This window comes from Tenrec ecaudatus, chromosome 6 (assembly GCF_050624435.1).
Source record: "Tenrec ecaudatus isolate mTenEca1 chromosome 6, mTenEca1.hap1, whole genome shotgun sequence".
NCBI classification, from domain to species: domain Eukaryota; kingdom Metazoa; phylum Chordata; class Mammalia; order Afrosoricida; family Tenrecidae; genus Tenrec; species Tenrec ecaudatus.
In genome coordinates, this window is record NC_134535.1 from 66,825,884 (window position 1) to 66,844,705 (window position 18,822).

At 42.3% G+C, this 18,822-nt stretch overlaps 1 protein-coding gene across 1 annotated transcript in view; it reads left to right on the top strand.

Moving 5' to 3' along the window:
• The window catches only part of C6H12orf56 (chromosome 6 C12orf56 homolog), a 91,833-nt gene that overhangs the window by 14,259 nt on the left and 58,752 nt on the right, over positions 1 to 18,822 (top strand). Inside the window, exon 2 of the mRNA XM_075553233.1 lies at positions 18,640 to 18,799. Coding sequence (XP_075409348.1) covers positions 18,640 to 18,799 — 160 coding nt within the window. The remainder of the gene's footprint in view (positions 1 to 18,639; positions 18,800 to 18,822) is intronic.

Genomic DNA, 18,822 nt, shown 5'->3' on the forward strand with positions numbered 1-18,822 from the left:
TCAATGTTCATGATGTACCACTGAAAGCAGAATGCGAAAGAAAGAAAAAGAAGTGTTCAACTTCCATCAGAACCAATGTAACACCTAAGTCATAAGAACGGAACCTCCTTGCTAGTTGGGAAATACCTGTGAACTACACATAACCTCTAAGATCTACATCTTCTAAACAGGAAAAACACAAACAAACCAACCCTGTAATCAGGAAAGTTAGATCTTGTCACACCCTCATTAATGCTTCATTTAAAATTTCTCTTAACAAGGGAGGTAATTGAATGAGAAAAGTTTTGTGTACAATGCACAAATTTCATTCATTTTTTTATTGTGGTAAAATACACATCCTATAAACTTTACCATTTTAACATTCTTGAGGTATACAATGTAGTGGCAGTAAAAATGTTCACAATGTTGTAAAATGATCACCACTATCTAGAGCCAGAGTTTTTTCATCTCCCAATGAACAGTCCCTCCCTATTCCCCACTCTCCCTTCTCCCTGGCAACCACTAATCGGCTCCTGTCTCTATGGATTTGTTTATTCTGAAGATTTCATACACATGGCATCATACAATATGTGACATTTTGCATCTGATTTATTTCATCCAACATCATGTTCTCATTTGGGTTTTAGCACATATCAAGACACCATCCCTTTTTCCTCAAAAAACATTTATTTTTATAGGCATACCACATTCTGGTGACCACTTATCTGTTGATAGATCTTTGAGTAGCCTTCACATCTTGTAGTTGTGAGTAATGCAACTATGACCACTTGTGTACAAGTTTTAATTTGAATACCTGCATTCAAACTTTTAGGCATTTACCTATGAATGGAATTGCTGGGCCATATGATTTAAGCCACCGGCTCTCAACCTATGGGTTTCGACCCCTTTGGAGGTCGAATGTCGCTTTTACAGGGGTTTGCCAATTCATAACAGTAGCAAAAGTTCAGTGATGAAGTAGCAGCGAAAATAATGTTATGGTTGGGACGTCACCACAACACAAGGACCTGTATTCAAGGGTTGCGACATTAGGAAGGCTGAAAACCACTGATTACAGTAGATGGACGTTTTAACCCAGCATCCACTCTGCAGTAGAAAGATGTGTCAGTCTGCTTCTGTAAAGGTTACTGTCGATGTTCTGTGCCAACCACCACATCATAGTACCCTGTGCACGGCAGGAGGAAGCAGCGGCGGCTCTTGCACCATCTTCACAGATGTTCTTATGCCCGAACCCTATGTTGCAGCTACTGTGTCATTGCATCTCATGAAGCGGCTCCCTCTGTCTCACTGCCTCTCTACTTTACCGAGCATGATGGCTTCCTCCAGGGACTGGTCTCTCCTGATGACATGGCCCAAGTCTGCAAGACAAAGTCTTGCCATCCTTCCCTCTAAGGAGCATTCTTGCTGGATTTTTTCCAAGAACAGATCTTTTCAGCAGTCCATGATACTTTCAGTATTCTTTGCTGGCACCACGATTCACATGCATCGATTCTTCTGCGGTCTTCTTTATTCAGTGTCCAACTTCACATGCATACGAAACCACTGAAAATACCGTGGCTTGGGTCAGGCACACCTTAGTTCTCAAAGTAATATATATATATAAACTTACTGGGGCTCTTAGAACTCTTATAACTTCCCTACATATATATATATATATATATATAAACTTACTGGGGCTCTTAGAACTCTTATAACTTCCCTACATAAATTGTGTCAAGCACATTTGCACATATATTGCCATCATAATTTTCAAAACATTTTCCTTCTACTTGAGCTCTTGGTATTGGCTCTTCCTTTTTCCTGCCCTCCCCCACTCTCCCACCCTGTGACCCCTGGATAAATTATAATTATTTTAATATATTACACTGTCTGCTGTCTCCACCCATATTTCTGTTGTCTCCCTCTGTGGGGTGGTGGTGGTGGTGATATGATTGTTATGATTGGTTCCCCCTTTCTCCCTCCCACTTTTCTTGACCCCACGGTTTCACTGCTCCCATTACTGTTCCTGAGGGGTTTATCTGTCCTGGATTCTGTGTTTTGAGAGCTCTTCTCTGTACCAGTGTACATGCTCCAGTCTAGCCATATTTGTAAGGTAGAAGCGGGGCCATGATCATGGGTGGGGGAGGTGGGAAGGAACCATTAAAGAACTAAATAAATGTGCATTTCATCAGTGCTGTTCTGCACTCTGGCTGCCTCATCCTTTCCTGTGAGCTTTACTTTCAATATTCTAAAGAAGTCTTGTGCAGCAAATCTCCCCACTACAACAAGTCTTTTGATCTCTCGACTGCTGCTTCCATGAGCATTGATTGTAGACCCAAGTAAGAGAAAATCTTTGACAACTTCAACCTTTTCTCCATTTATCATGCTGTCACCTAGTGGCCCAGTTGTGAGGATTTTGGTTTTCCTGACATTGAGTTGTCATCCATACTGATAGGTGAAATCATGGATCGTCATCAGCAAGTGCTTCAGGCCCTTCTCACTTTCAGCAAACAAAGTTATGTCATCTGCATACCAAAGTTGTTAATAAGCCTTCCTCCGATCCTGATGCGCCCTTTCCTTCATATGATGATTTGCTCAGCATGCAGATTGAGTAAGTATGGTGAGAGGATACAAGCCCGACACACAGCTTCCCTGATGATTTTAGATCATGCAGTATTCCCTTGTTCTGTTTGCACAATTGCCTCTGGATCCAAATACAATGAAAATGTTCTGGAATTTCTATTCTTCTCAAGGTTATCCATAGATTGCTATAATCCACACAGCCGAATAAGGTTTGACATAGTAAAAAAAAAAAAAAGGCAACCAAAAAAACATCTTTCTGGGTTTCTCTTCTTTCATCCAAAATCCATCCGACACTGTACGGTTTCTCAAGTGGGTAATACCTCGCTTCTTGGCTTTGCATGATGAAAGAATTCACCGTGAGGCCCATTTTGTAATCCAAGTGGGTTTTTATGAAGGACAGGACAAGCTTCAGCTTTTATGGTCTCAAAGGGTACCTGCTATCCCTGGGAAGCATGCAAGCCATGCAGAAGTTCACAACTGGGCACGACCAACCATGTGGAAAAGAGCACCCACAGGTGTGGAACTGCGGGGCGTGGGGTGGGGGGGTGGGGGGTGGAGGTGGGGGGGCGTTTGGTGGGGATGGATCCCGGAGGCCAGAAGCCCAAGAACCCTAGAGGCTCAGAGCATGAAGGCCCAAAGGCTGTGGGTCCCGAGTAGGCCCAGAGTGGGAGCATGTGGCCCCAAGCAGGCCCAGTTGGTGCCTGTGTGCCTCCACCTTCCAACCTGCTGGCAACTAGGAGCAGGTTATAAAAAGGTGGCCTTCCCACAGCCAGCATATTTAAAGCCTCTGGCTGGGAGGCATGGTTGCTAGTACTGGTTGACTCCATTCACTGGGTTAAGCTCACCTGGGTGATGTCACGAGCCTGTGCCTAGTTTGTACCACCCAGGTGTACCTCCCACCTGGCTCAGGGCTTTGAGTAGGAGCATGCTCAGATTGGGGTCTTTGTAGGCATCTGATGGTTGCCTGATTTCCTTCCAACTTCCTCATATGGGACTTTTGCAGGCATGAAAGGAGACAACCTGCGGTTCCTAAACCTAGCTACCTAACAACGCCAGCAATTATATCCTTTGTTCCATGTCCTCTTCTGAAGCCAGCCTGAACCTCGGGCTAGATCCCTGTTACTGTACTTTTGCAACCATTGTTGGATGATATTAAGCAAAATCGTACTGGCATGACATTGTTCTATAGTTTGAGGAGTCCGTTGGTCACTGTTCTTTGGAATGGGCACAAATAAGGATCTCTTCCATTTAGTTGGTCAATTAGCTACCTTCCAAATTTCCCGGCATAGACAAGCAAGTGCTTCCAGTGCTTCAATGGTATTCCATCAATGCTTAGAGTCTTGGTTTTGGCTAATGTCTTCTATGCAGCTTGGACTTCTTTCTTTAGCACAGTAGATTCTTGCTCATATGCTACCTCCTGAAATGGTAAAAGATCAACAAGTTCGTTTTGCTACAGTGATTTTATAAATTCTTTCCATCTTCTCTTGATGCTTCCTGTATCACTCTATTTTGCCCACAGAATCTTCCAAGACTGCAACTCAAGCCTAGAAGGTTTTTTTGAGTTCTTTCAGCTTATGGTACCATATATACACGTGTATAAGCCACGTTTTCCAGCACACTTTTAATGCAGTTTTGTGGTAATATTAGGTGCCTTGCTTGATATTTGGGTCTGTTTATACTCAAGTATATATGGTATGTGAATATGTTCTTCTGTTTGGTTTTCTAATTCAAGGTCTCTGTGCATTTCATTATAATAATTTACTTTGTCTTCTTTAGCTGCCCTTTTCTGTTCAGCTCTCTGACTTCATCATTCTTTCCATTTGCTTTAACCGCTCCATGATTGTGTTAGTTACATAATCTGGCGTCAATTTGGGATTTGAGAGGATTAAGAGTGAAGGGGTTCAGTCTAGTCTGTCAATTGGGTCATAGCCAATGACACCTTTGTGTGGGCATGGCCTTCTCCTGAGAATTCTGGGAAATCCGGTATTTTCCTCCTTGGAGGCAGGAGAAACCTCTCACACTCTACTCACTCCCTTGGAGACTCTGACAAGGCTGACTCCCTATGAGACATCTCTGTGGAGAAGACACATGGAGTGAGGCCTCTGGAGCCAGGCCTCTGGAGCCAGAGAAGCCTCATGGAAAGCCCTGCCAGTGCTGAGATGCTTACAAAGCCACTGGATCCAAAGACTTTGCACCCACTGGCCTGTGATTGTCCTGCATTCGGCATCACTGCATGTGTTTTGTGAGTCTGAAGAGGACTTTATGGATTAGTATAGGACATATGGGCTAATATTGGACTAATGGATTTCATCTGGACTGGGCTGGGATGTTTTCCCAATATTCAACTGCTCTTGTATATAAAGCTCTTTCTTATACACATGAGTGTTCATGGATTTGTTTCTCTAGTCTACCCAGACTAACACAATGATTAAGAACATTTTTTCATTCTCTTCTGATGTTCAATTTGATCTTTTCTTTAATTAGTGTTCATTTTCTGTCATTAGTGTTCAATGCAGCAAATCTGTTCTTGAAATTCAGGTGGGATAGACTCAAGGTAATATTTTGGCTCTCGTGGATTTATTTTAATCTTCTTCAACTTTTTCCTGAACTTACATGTGACCAATTGATAGTCTGTTCCACAGTCTGCCCCTGGCCTAGTGTTAGCTTCCGATATTGAACTTTTTGATTGGCTCTTCCCACAGATGCAGTCTTTGATTTCTGTGTATTCCATCTGGAGAAGTCCATGTGTGTAGTCACCACTGTGTTGTTGAAAAGATTTATTTGCTATGATAAAGCCATTGGTTTTGCAAAATTGTATCATGTGATCTCCAGCTTAATTTCTATCACAAGTCCATATTTTCCAACTACTGTTCCTTCCTCATCATTTCCAACTTTTGCATCCCAATCACCAATAATTATTAATGCATATTTGATCAATTTTCCAGCTTAAGTTGTTTGTAGAATACCTCAATTTCTTCCTCAGAGCTTTTGTGGGTAGTGCATAAATTTGAGTAGTGTTAATTGACTTTCCTTGAAGGCATATAGATATAATCCTATCACAGATAGCACTGTACTTACAGATTGACCTTGAAATGCCCTTTTAGACAATGAATACCAAGCCACTCCTCTTGTGTTATTCCTGGCATAGTAAATAACTTGATTTTCTGATTTAAAATGGCCAATGCCAGTCCATTTCAGCTCACTAAAGCCTAGACTATCGATCTTTATGCATTCCATTTTTTACCACTCCGAATTTTCCTAGGTTCACAGTTAGCACATTCCAAGTTCCAATCATTAGCAGATTTTTGCAACGGTTTCTTCTTACCTTGAGTCAGGCCCTATAAGCAGATGAAGACCCCCGAGGCTCTACCCCCACAGGCTTCCCTAACGCACATCAGCATGGTCAACCCCCCCTCCCCCCTGCCCCCTCCCCCCGCCCTAAGAATTCAGCTTCTGCTCAGTCACATTTTGAGTGCCCTCAGACCCAAGGGCCCATCTTCTGGCATTATCTCTGGCAATGTTCTGTTTCCATTCAATATGTCTTCAGTATCTGACAATGTTTGAATTATGTATAAGATTTTCAGTGGCTCCTTCCTGCAAAGAGGGGAGCTGAGCCCTCTGTCTGGAAGCCTGTTCACTTTGGGTGACCCTACTGGCATTTGAAATACCAGTGACACAGCTTCCAGCATCACAGGCGACACAGAGAGAACAGTAAAGAAATAAAGAGGAAAGAGAAAGAGAAGGGGAGGAAAAGAAATAGAACTAGAAGAAAATATAAGCCTTTAAAAGGAAACAGAAGGAAAGGAAAAACAAGGGGGAGGGAAAAAGGAAACTGAGTGGGTGCAGGAACCACAGAGTAGAAAACTGTGGAGTCAGGGCATTCAGTAAAGGATGATGCCATCTGCCTACCAAGACACAGAGGGTAAGAGGGTTGGATGCATCTTGTTGCCATTGTGCCATTAGCCTAGAGGGTGGCTAAGCCAGGGTGCTTGTTCCCAAAAGGGACTTTCTTAGATCCAGAGGGCAGCTGGGGGTTGGAAAATAGGTTACAGAAGGAAGTCTTGCCCACCCAGGGTTGGCTAAGAACAAACCATTCTTCTAGCACTGTGTGTTCTTCTGGTCTGGTGAGGCAGAGTTCACACAACTCCAGATGGAGGTGGGCTTCAACTCCCAGAGGACCAGGGACTGTCCAGGGTAGCGGGTCTACAGGAGGAGGCGTAAGGTTTCCAGCCTTTCTACCCCTCGGTTCTTGCCCCGCTCACAAGAAAGATGTCAGAAGAGAGACAACTTTCAGACTAGAGCCAGAGACAAGGTTTGAACAGAAAGAGTGTTTACTGAAAAGGATGCTTTGAAAAAGAATTTAGCTCATCTAAAGCCCTGACAAAATGTAGAGCTTGGCCTTTTATTCTGTTAACAGTGACCCTCCCACCATTGGCTGGCTTTCTGGTGGGTCTTGTGCTATTGGCTGGTCCTCTATTGTGAACCTTCTTTTCCAGGTATGTGCACCCAGCACCCCAAACTCCATACTGTGCCGTCTCAGACCCCAAACTCAAGACTGTCTTTCCCCACCCAGCTGTTTCACTATCTTTGGTCTCTTCTGTTGACTGGGAGATGTGGCATATCTACCCTTCACCTTCCTTTGTGCTGGTGAAGATTGTGTGGAAACGTGACTGCACCTCTCTTTTGTGTTAGGATTCCTGTCATTGTTACCTCTTTTCTCTTTGCCATTTCCATCTAGTTAATAGGAGCACCACTCTCCACTGAGTGGGCAAAGGTGGGCACTGACCACACTTCTGGTCACCAGGAGGGTTGTGGGGACCCAAGAGATTGCACCGTTCTTAGTTCAGTCACTGGTATGTTTTCCTGATTGACTACTACTTGCAAAATCTCAAATGACCATGGTGGGTCAGACCAGTGGACAACTCACCCATTCCCTCAGTCTCCTCTATTGCTGCATGTGTTCAACTGCTTTCCTGTCAGGGACTGCGCTCCAGAATTACCATCTGTACGCTTCTCTCACGTTTTTGTTGTGTTAAAGTAGTATGTCTGCCTTGTCCACCATCTTGTTTGAAATCTCATGGGCATCCTTTTTAATCTCCGTCTGCCACTTACTAGTAGTGGACACTTGACTGTTCATCTCTTTAAGCCTTCAATTCCTCCTATTCCCCAATAAAATGAGGAGAGTTCAATGCCACATGGATCTGTATTCAGAGACAATGCTGGGAAGACACTCAGAAGGCCATGCAATACGTCCTTGGTTCATTTCAGTCCTTCTATTGTCGTATGACATTATTTAAACATTTAATTTTTCCTCCTTTTCGTTAGAGGGAACTTGATTAAAAGGAGAACACTGACGGGTCCTTTGGCGAGGAGGCTGGGAAGGGGCCCGGGCCCAGTCTCACTGACAGCGTGGTCTGGGGAAGGCTGTGCCATGCCCCGAGTGGGAAGCCCATGGTTTGAGCTGCTAATGGCCTCATGCGGTGTACGGTGCCTACTGTGTCAGTGCCTCCAAGACCCATTAGTCTCCTGGACTAACTAGAAAGACTCATAGGATTCAGGGCGGCTGTCAGGCTCATGGTTATACTTTCTTACAGCAAAAAGACACAAATTAAAATCAACAAAGGGAAAAGGTACATGGGGCCTGGAGAAACTCCGTGAAAAACCAGAAATAAGCTTCCAGATGTTTCCCTTCTCCATAGACTCAGATGCGGGCATATTTTCCCCCCAGCAATGATGTTCAAAGGGTTGCCAACCTGAGACACTCCTTTGAGCTTTGGTGTCCTGAGTTTTATTGGGGTCAGTCACATAGGCATGCAGTGCTGACTTTAGAATCTCCAACACCCACCCCCCCAAACTCACTGCTATTAAATCAATTCTGACTCATAGTGACCCTGTAAGACAAGGTAGAACTGAGTTTCCAAGACTGTAACTCTCTATGGGAGTGGAAAGCCTCATCTTTCTTCCTCAGAGTGGCTGGTGGTCTCAAGCTGCAAACCTTGTGGTGTAGCAGCACAATATGTAAACACTACACAACTACGGCTCCTTCATCAGCAACTCAGACTGAGGAAAAAATAGGTGTTTGCCTTAAATCGTATTGGAAAGGTTAACTTCACTGCTGTTAAATCAGGAATAGAAAACTTCATCTTTCTGTATATATGGATTGTGATAAGAGTTTTATGAGCCCCCGATAAAATGACTAAAAGAGACAAAAAAAAACAAAACCCCAAAACCATCTTTAATGGAGCAGCTGGTAGTCTTGAACTGTTGACCTGCCCAATGGCTAACAGTGTTAGTCCGAGTTGACTAGAGAAACAAATTCATAGATACTCATGTGTATAAGAAAGAGCTTTATATCAAAGAGTAATTGAATATTGAGAAAACATCTCAGCCCAGTTCAGATCAAATCACTAAGTCTGATATTAGCCTATATGTCTAATAATACTAATGTCCTTCTTGGAAAATTAGGGGAGCAACCACAAGAGGAAGACCCTTAGTGAGGTGGATTAACAGGTGGCCGTAACGATGCCCTCACACATAAGACCAATTGGGAGGATGGAGACGGCACAGGATCGGGCAGCATTTCTATTGGTTGTCCTCAGGGTCACGATGAGTCGGCACCCAACAGCAACAACAGCAACCATCGGGGCTCACTTAGGAAAGTCTTAGATACCCATCAACCCTCTTACGAGACTGAATATTCTGAGCGGTCTGCGTTTATCCTTTAGGGACCAGCCAAGAGACAGGCCTGTAGACCAGCCTTGGTTTGGATCGCATACGGTTTGTAACACTTGACTGCTAAATCAATCCTTTCCAACACCCCGAGTTCCCCTTGTTCTACAGATTGAGAGGCGCCACCTGGCTAGTGAGCCAACAGCGGTTCCTTTTTCCTCTCCTTCACATGTCATGGTTTCCTTTTATTTCCCATCTTTCCCACATGGCCCACATTTTACTGGGAGAATAGCACTTGGTAGGTAGCCTGTCCTTAATCTACCAACTTTGCTGCTCCAGTAGTGGAAAGTTGGAGCTTGGAGCAATTCAACAACCAGGGTGTCACTTGATTTAGTCTTTGCCTTTGAGGAACAACAAGAATAGCAACAACGAGTGCCATCCACTTGACCCTGACCCCTAGCACTCCTCCCGGACTGCTCTTATGGGTTTCCCCGACTCTCAGTCTTTACAGGAGCAGAGAGCTCATCTTTTACCCCCCAGGAGCGACTAGCGACTGGCGGGTTAGAATTGCTGACCAAAGCAGGGGTAACCCACTACGGGTTCCATCAGGACATGCTCCTCTGCGGAAAGTGCCTGCTGTCTAACCCGCATACAGCTAATGCCTCCAATTCTCCAACTCCGATCATGAAAACAACACAACATCCTTCCTGCCTCAACTTCCTTATACACCTCCCCTTCTCCATCGCTCAGAGAGGTCATTGTCCGAGGGCCCCGGCCACATCTCCCTTTGCAAGGTCCTCCTCTCTCTAATAAATCTTTTTGCGAGCGCCTTAGGGTTGGTTCCGTTTTTGTTATTCTTACCTGCGCAAAGGAAACAACCCCGTGGACCGGCACTCTTGCAACAGTATAGAGTGTGATTTAATTACTGGGTAAAAGTTTTCGAGTTAGCACGTCACGTGCAACATGTATCCTGATGTAGAGTTCTAAAATTATGCTCGTGGTTAAGTGCTGGGATGCTTTCTGCATGGGAACCAGCAGCTCCGAGGGAGGTAAACTGGCTTTCTACTCCCGCCAACAGTTACAACTCAGAAAGTCAGTGTCAGAATCCCACTGGGGTCAATATGGGTCAGCATTGACTGGATGGCATGAGTTTGGTTTTATGGCGTTATATCATGTTTAGAAACCACCTGTGTTATAAGGTACCTAAATGAAAGCAAGTCTTTCAATTTTGATTAACAGTCCTGAAAACATAAATTAAGTACAACACAAACCAATAAGTAATCTTAATTTATTTTCAACCCAATAACTAATTTTTAGCTTACAAAATGGAACTTCACTTAATGAAAGCTTTTTTTCCTTTTTTTACTGAAAGCTTATTTTAAGATATAAAGAGATATTTTAAACAAATTAGTTCTATTAGACAATATAATGTCTACCAAAAAAAATTTTTGTTAAGTATACTGTCTACCTAGTTTTCTATCTTTTCATGCTTTGGGGAGAAAAGCAGCTTTGGCTCTTTAAATTCCTAGAAGTGCCTCTGTTGAGTGCACACGCGCACGCACGCACACACACACACACTCTTTTAAAATATAACATTGTGTCTACAATAAAATGCTAGTAGACATTTTTACTGGCAAGGAATTGAGCTCAGCTCTGTCTCTTTCAATAGCTTTCTCCTGAACCTCAGGCACATGCCGCATATGCTTTGGACTCAAGCCTTCTGAAAGCTTTATCCCCCACGGACTGGAAAGGAGCCTTGCATAGCTCCCAGGTGGGCTTCTCGTGCTTCACAAGCAAGGAGATGTGGATGTTTTCAGAAAGAGGAAACAATTCATGCAAATTTAAAAACAAAAAGAACCACCTTCCTTATTTTAGCCCTTTGCCCTTGTAATTCAAACCCAACTAGAATGAAGTGTAAGTACTGATTTTTTCACGTCTATACACAATTTGTATTCCATCAGCTTCGCCAGTGATTAAATACAACATAAAACAATAAGTAATCCTTTTGTAAGTGGGGTGAGTGAACCAATGGAAGAACCATAGAGGTGAGAAGGGATGGACCATTTTGATACTGTCACTATTCAGACTGACTCTTTTGATCATATCTGTCACTACCCCCACTTTACAAACGTAGATGAAGCCCCTTGGTGTGTGACAGTCATACCTTGCCCCTTAAAATGATGGTGGCCCACGGTGCCTATAAGTGACTTTTTAAATGTCAGGGTTATAAACGTAGACTATCTGCATGAATCATGTTAGATGCTGTCCTCCCTACCCGCCCTCCCTTACTTTAGTCTTTTGACAACAGATTTCCAAGGCAAAACTACTGGCTCAACATGCAATGTCTGTACTTTATGACTGTGAGAGGAGAAGACCATCAACTGAAATATTAAAAATAAATAAATTAGCCAAACAACTGCCTTTATCATATCTTGGAGAAAAATGATGCTTAGAATTAAATATTTAGCCTAATCACTTATAATTCTACCTTCCAGAAAATGACCACAGTTAATCATACACAGAAAAGTTGTATATCATTCTTTAAAAAAATCATTTTATTGGGGGCTCGTACAGCTCTTACCACAATCTATACTTACATCCATGTGTCAAGCACATTTGTGTACTTATTTCCATCATCATTCTCAAAACATTTTCTTTCTACTTGAGTCCCTGGTATCAGCTCCTCATTTTTCTCCCCCTCTCCCACCCTCTTTTCCTTGCGAACCCTTGATCATTTATAAGTTATTATTTTGTCATGTCTTACACTGTCTGATGTCTCCCTTCACCCACGTTTCTGTAGTTCATCCTCCAGGGAGGGCGTTATATGTAGATCATTATGATCAGTACCCCCTTTCTCCCCCACCTTCCCCTTCTCCTCCTGGTATCGATACTCTCATTATTGGTCCTGCGGGGTTTATCTGTCCTGGATTCCCTGTGTTTCTAGCTCATATCTGTACCAGTGTAAATCCTCTGGTCTAGCTGGATTTGTAAGGTAGAATTGGTATCATGATAGTGTGTAGGAGGAAGCATTAAAGAACTAGAGGAAAGTTGTATGTTTCATTGGTACTATACTGTACTCTGACTGGCTCGTCTCCTCCCTGAGACCCTTTGGTAAGGAGATTTCCAGTTGCCTACAGATGGGCTTTGGGTCTCCATTCTGCACTTCCCATGCTTTTTTGTTCTGATGATGCCTGATACCTGATCCTGTTGACACCTTGAGATCGCATAGGCTGGTGTGCTTCTTCTATGTGGGCTTTGTTGCTTCTGAGCTAGATGGCCGCTTGTTTATCTTCAAGCCTTTAAGACCCAAGACACTATACCTTTTGATAGCTGGGCACCATTGGATTTCTTCACTGCATTTGCTTATGCACCCACTTTGTTTTCAGTGATTGTGTAGGGAAGGTGAGCATCATAGAATGCCAATTTAACAGAACAAAGTATTCTTGCATTGAGGGAGTACTTGAGTAGAGGCCCAAGTGTCCTTAACACTAAACCTGTAAATATATGCACATAGAGCTATTTCCCCATAGTCATATATAAATATATTTACATGTGCACATGCCTCTATAATGCCCTTTATCTCCTAGTTCTTTCCTCTATTTCCTTTTACTTTCCTCTTGCCCCACTATCATGCTCAGCTTTCATTTGGGTTTCTGTAATTCCTCTCAGTTACATTGTTCTTGATCAAGCCCTATTGGCCTCCTACACCCTCCTGACCAATGATTTTGGATCACTTCTTCCCTTGTCCCTGAGTTTGTTAACACCCACTTCCTTTCCCCCACCTCCCCCTCTCCCATATCCCTCCCCACCCCCAAACCTTTGGTTTTGTGTTTTCTTCTCCAGCTTGGGTTATCCCACCTATCTTATCTAGTTAGACCTGAAGGCATAATTATATGCACAAAGAACAAGACAGAGCAAAACAAAGCAACAAAAGAAAACAAAAACAACAAAGCCAAGGACAGAAAAAAGAAAAGCCTGTAAATAGTTCAAGGTTTGTTTGTTGACCATTAGGAGTGTTTTCCAAGTGTCTATCATTCTAAACTAGTTTGCATTACACACACACACAGGCCAACTCACACTATTTTGTAATTTTGTATTTTCACTTACAACACAGACCTCTTTGTATAACAATGTAAATGGAAAAATTCTAAATGAATGCTTTATATGAATCTCACTATAGTGTACTTAGTGCGCTGGTAGCAAAGTGTTTTAAAATCAGCAAAATCAGCAGTTCAAAACCACCAGCCAATCCTCAGGAGAAAGATAGGACATTCTACTCCCGCAAAGAGTTACAATCTCAGACACCCACAGGGCAGTTCTATCATGTCCCATGGAGTTGCTGTGAGCCGGCATTGACTCGGTGGCTGCGAGTTGATACAGTATATTAAAGTGTATATTCTTTAAAATGATTAGTTTTGTTGTTGAGGATATACACAGGGGGAAAAGTACACCAAGTTAAGTCTCTACATGTATAACTCAGTGACATTGATTACATTCTTGAGTTGTGAAACTATTCTCGTCCTCCTTTGCTGAGTTGTTCCTTCGTCATGAGCATAAAACCACTGTCCCCTAAGGTTCCCATCAGTTATGACCAGTGATTATTGTCAATTTGATCCCCTGCAGACAGGTTTTAAGAGGACAGTGCTCAAGGCAGACATTCTTTCCTAGTTCAGGCAACCTACTGTTTGGTTTTAACAAGACTTCGTGGGATATTTTTCATTTAAGGTTCAAAGATTTTCTTAGGGCAACAGCATTCGAGGTTTCTCCTTCCTCCATGGAGTCATAACATCTGGAATCCATAGGAATATTTGAAATCCTGTTCTGCATTTTCTCTTTCAAAAATAGTTGTATTGGCATATATTTCGCATAGAATACAGTCTAATCCATCATCTTAGGAAGAGTGGTGCAGTCATCACCACCATCAATTTCAGAACATTTTCTTCTCATACTCGTCGCTATTAGCTTCCCATTTCCCCCCACCCTCTCCTCCATGTCCCTAGGTGGTTATTAGTCTAGTTACTGTCTCTACAGATTTATCTGTCCTGGATTTCATACACAGGAAATCATACAAACCACAAACAAGAAGCAAAACAGCAAAAACTAACAGCAAAACTAGACAAAATAAAGTAAAAGCTCAATAGAAAAGCAGAAAGTATTAAAAACAGAAAGAACCTTAAATGAGTCAAAAGGGAGGTCAAATGATACATACCAGCCTGTAGGATCCAAGGATTGTAAACAATAAAATCCAAATCCAAAGGAGGGAATGGTATGAGAGCTTAAACTGTGAACACTCAGTTTGCAGAAGGCTGTGGATGGCAGTGGAAGCCCAAATCCATTTGCAGGGTCCCCACATGGATCACGCCTCCAGTGAATTCTCTCTGACCTAGTCCAGGGATGGGAATATCCTTGCTCATGGGCAATTATGGACAGAGGTAGTTAGGTTAAAATATAATCGTTTATCATTTTCTCCCATTAGATCAGAAGTGCACATAAAAATCTTGATTTAAGCAGTCACAAATGGTTCTTCTGGTCTCATGCCAAAGAAGGCAGCTGTTCATTGAGGAATTTGACACACATTCCATTTTTCCTCCTATATTGCTGACTTTCCTTTTCCCTCTGCTGCTCCAGGATCAATATTTCCTGAGTGGGCACTACCACCCCTTGGGGGCGGGAAAGCACTGCTGAAACGATGGGGCGAGGTACTTTAGCCTGGGTTCGAGGCTACAGTACAAGCATTTTCAGTTGCAAGGGGTTGCTGAGTAATTTTCTCCAGAAAAGTGGACAGTCGGCAAATACATTTGAGATCTTATGCTCCAGGTAACTAGAGACCTGTTGTTGGACCTGGGATGGCCACTTGTAAACTTTTAACCCCCCAGGCACTACCCAACAAACTCGGGGGTTGAGCAGAAGCACTAAGCAGGCTGTTAGGCCAGGGAGCTAGAACATCTCATGAAACATAAGCTTAAACCTGGTTGTACATAAATAGACTCAGCAGCGACTCCCTGCCCACCACCCTCCCCAACTGTTGTAAATATACCTATCACACAACTTTTGGGAGAAGTCTTTGTATATGGTCTGTGCCTGAGCCCAGCCTGAGCTTTCCGTGTTTCCTAGCATCTCTCATTTAGGCAACATCACCAACTCCACCAGCAAAGGCTTTGAACTAAACCATTTACGATCTTTAAAGGAGATCACAGGCATAGACAAAAAGATAATGTTCAGCTTAATAAAGAGTGCAGGAGTGCCTTCACTTAAAAAAGGAAAAGAAAAAAATCATTTTCGAAAGCCAATCTTCTCCAGTAAACATTCTTGTTGCCATAATTCCTACATAATCTTTGACCAACCAAAAGATGAACACCCCATTGCCGGCCCTTTCTTTCCAAGGTATCTAATTTCAGTTACTCTTTGTTGTCGGCATTAACTGTCATGGAGTCGGCCTCTTGACCAAAGGTGAACTCATACACTACAGAACAAACTGCGTCTTGATTAAAGTCTTAGGATTTTAGATCTTTTCTTTATCAGCATGTCATAGAAACAGATAAATAATATCTAAGCAAGAGTAAAGGTATCAACAGGCAAATCCTGCAAGCCATTAATTCAAGAACCGGGAGGGATTCCTGTGTAGCCTTTTTGTAATTACCATATTTTTGTGCAAATAACATGCCTGAGAGAGCCCTAACTGCCTTATACACTGTATTTAGAGTTTAGGTAAAACTTTTCTCTCGTTATCCTTGTTTCTCCCCCCACCCCACCCCACTGGCATCTTTTTAAAAAAATCATTTTATTGGGGGCTCATACAACTCTTATCACAATCCACACATACATCCATTGTGTCAAGCACATTTGTATATTTATTGACATCATCATTCTCAAAACATTTGCTTTCTACTTGAGCTCTTGGTTTCAGCTTTTCAATTCTCGCCTCCACCCTCCCCTGTGAACCCTTGATAACTTATAAATTATTATTTGGTCATATCTTACACTGTCCGATGTCTCCCTTCACTCACTGTTCTGTTGTCCATCCCCCAGAGAGGAGATTATATGTAGATCCTTGTAATCGGTTCCCTTTCCACTCCACCTTTCCTCCAACGTCCCGGTATGGCCACTCTCACCACTGGTCCTGAAGGGATCATCTGTCCTGGATTCCCTGTGTTTCCAGTTCCTATCTGTACTAGTGTACATCCTCTGGTCTAACCAGATTTGTAAGGTAGAATTGGGATCATGATAGTGGGTGGGGAGAGGAAGCATTTAGGAACTAGAGGAAAGTTGTATGTTTCATTGTTGCTGTACTGCACCCTGACTGGCTCGTCTCCTCCCGGAGACTCTTCTGTAAGGAGATGTCCAGTTGCCTACAGATGGGTCTTGGGTCCCCAATCTGCACTTCCCCTAATTCACAATGATTTGAATTTTAGTTATTTGATGCCTGATACCTGATCCTTTTGACACCTTGTGGTCACACAGGCTGGTGTGCTTCTTCCATGTGGGCTTTGTTGCTTCTCAGCTAGATGGCCACTTGTTTACCTTCAAGCCTTTAAGAATCCAGACGCTATATTTTTTGATAGCTGGGCACCATCAGCTTTCTTCACCACTTTTGCTTACACACCCATTTGTCTTTCTTTACAACATAAGAAAGAAATATGAAATGCTACTAATCCATTTTAATAAATAGATTTAAAAATTAATTCAGAGTAATTGAAGATTGGGAGGGGGATTGATGAAAAACTATCAAGAGCTACACAAATCCAATCTTTAAAAGTTTCTTTCAAATATGTATCAAAACCAAACTCACTGCTGTCAAGTCAATTCCGACTCAGAGAGTAACATTTCCTAAAAGAGTTTCCAAGCCTATAAATCTTTTTGGAAAGACACTCCCATGCCTTTCTCTTGCAGAATGACTGCACCTTTTCATTAGCAACCAAGTGCTCTATCCCACTGTTCCATCAGGATTCCTTTCAATCATGTGGACACATTAAAACCAATGTGTTAATGAAACACATCCTAGTGTAGGTCCTCAGATATTTTAACTAATGATAATAGTTCATAGTTTGTAAAGGAATTCTTTTCTGTACAGAAAAATAGTTCAAGTATGCCTTGAATGGTTTAAAATCTTTTTGTGCTTTGGAATATTTAAATAGCCCGTCCCCCTTATTATAAAAGCAATATACATTTATGGTATGAAGAACAAAATGTTAATGCGTGTAAAATTTGTTTAAAAAATAAACTCAACAAAACAAAAAAATAAAATAAAAACTCACCAGTGCTACCACCACTGAGAGAAAACCACCATGAGAAAGATATATAGATATTCCAGGGTTTCAATTTGCAAATATATGCTTATAAAATTAGAATCGTAGAATACCTCACAAAGCTTTGTTGTTTGTTTTTTGGATATAATTCTGTGTTGTGAAAATTTCCTCTTGGCGCTGTCAAGAGAAATTATGATTTTGAAATGGGCAAGACACCCAGCGATGCTGCAGGGAAGAAGCCTGGCATCTCTTTCTGAACGGTTGCTGTGTTGTTAGATGCCGTTAGGTTGTAGCAGCCCTGTGCACAACGGAGCAAAATGCTGCCTGATGCTGGGCTGTCCTCCCGTGCCTGAGCCCACTGACGCAGCGACGGCAGTCCAGCTCCTTGAGGACCTTCCTCTTTGTCACCATCCCTCCACTTTCCCAAACATGATGTCTTTCTCTAGGGACTGGTCTCTCCTGACAATACGTCCAAAGTATGTAAGATGAAGTTTTGCCATCCTTGCCTTTAAGGAGCATTCTGGCCTTGCTTCTTCCAATACAATTTTTTCCCTCTCCTTTTAGCAGTCCATGGTACTTTCAATATTCTTCCCCAGCACTGTTATTCAAATGCATCGATTCTTCTACAGAATTATTCAGTGGCCAAATTTCACATGCATATGAGGCAATGGAGAATCCCATGGCTGGAGTCAGGACAGGCATCTGTCTGGTGCCAAAATCTTTCAATAGTTCAGTCTTAGCTGTTTGTATTTACTTAAATCTCTATAGAATATTTCTTACAAATGATCATGGTCTCCTATATAGAAAAAAATCCTAGTTTAAACCCCATTAATTGCATTTTTGAGACCTTTTAAAAAATCTATTTTCACAACAGAATTGAGGAGGAATAGATTTTAACAAACAAAAACACAGTTGCTATTTATTTAGCAATCCAACAGTGGTAATAGTTTACTAGTTCTTTTGCTGAGCACATTTCTCAACTTAAAAGCAAACAGAGGGAGGGATTGAGCAATGCAACTGTAAGAAGGGGAGAATTGCCCAGTTGAGAAAACAAAGAGTGTACTTTCTACTCATCCTTAGCCATGAGGATTGATGTTTCCAGCATGAGGTAAGCAGTTATGTTTGTCCTCAATCAGATCAGGTAAAATTGTGTTGTTTTCCCCAGATTGATGACGACCCAGAATTTTTGAGTGGCCCAGACAGAGAAACCAACCAACACATCCGGATCACCTATTCTTCAACTTTGAAAAAAGAATGCGGAAAATCAAACAGTGTCAGGAAATTCCTATTACCCCTTCAGCGTGCCAGTGCTAAACACAAAAAAGGTTAGTATTATATTTTCTTAAAA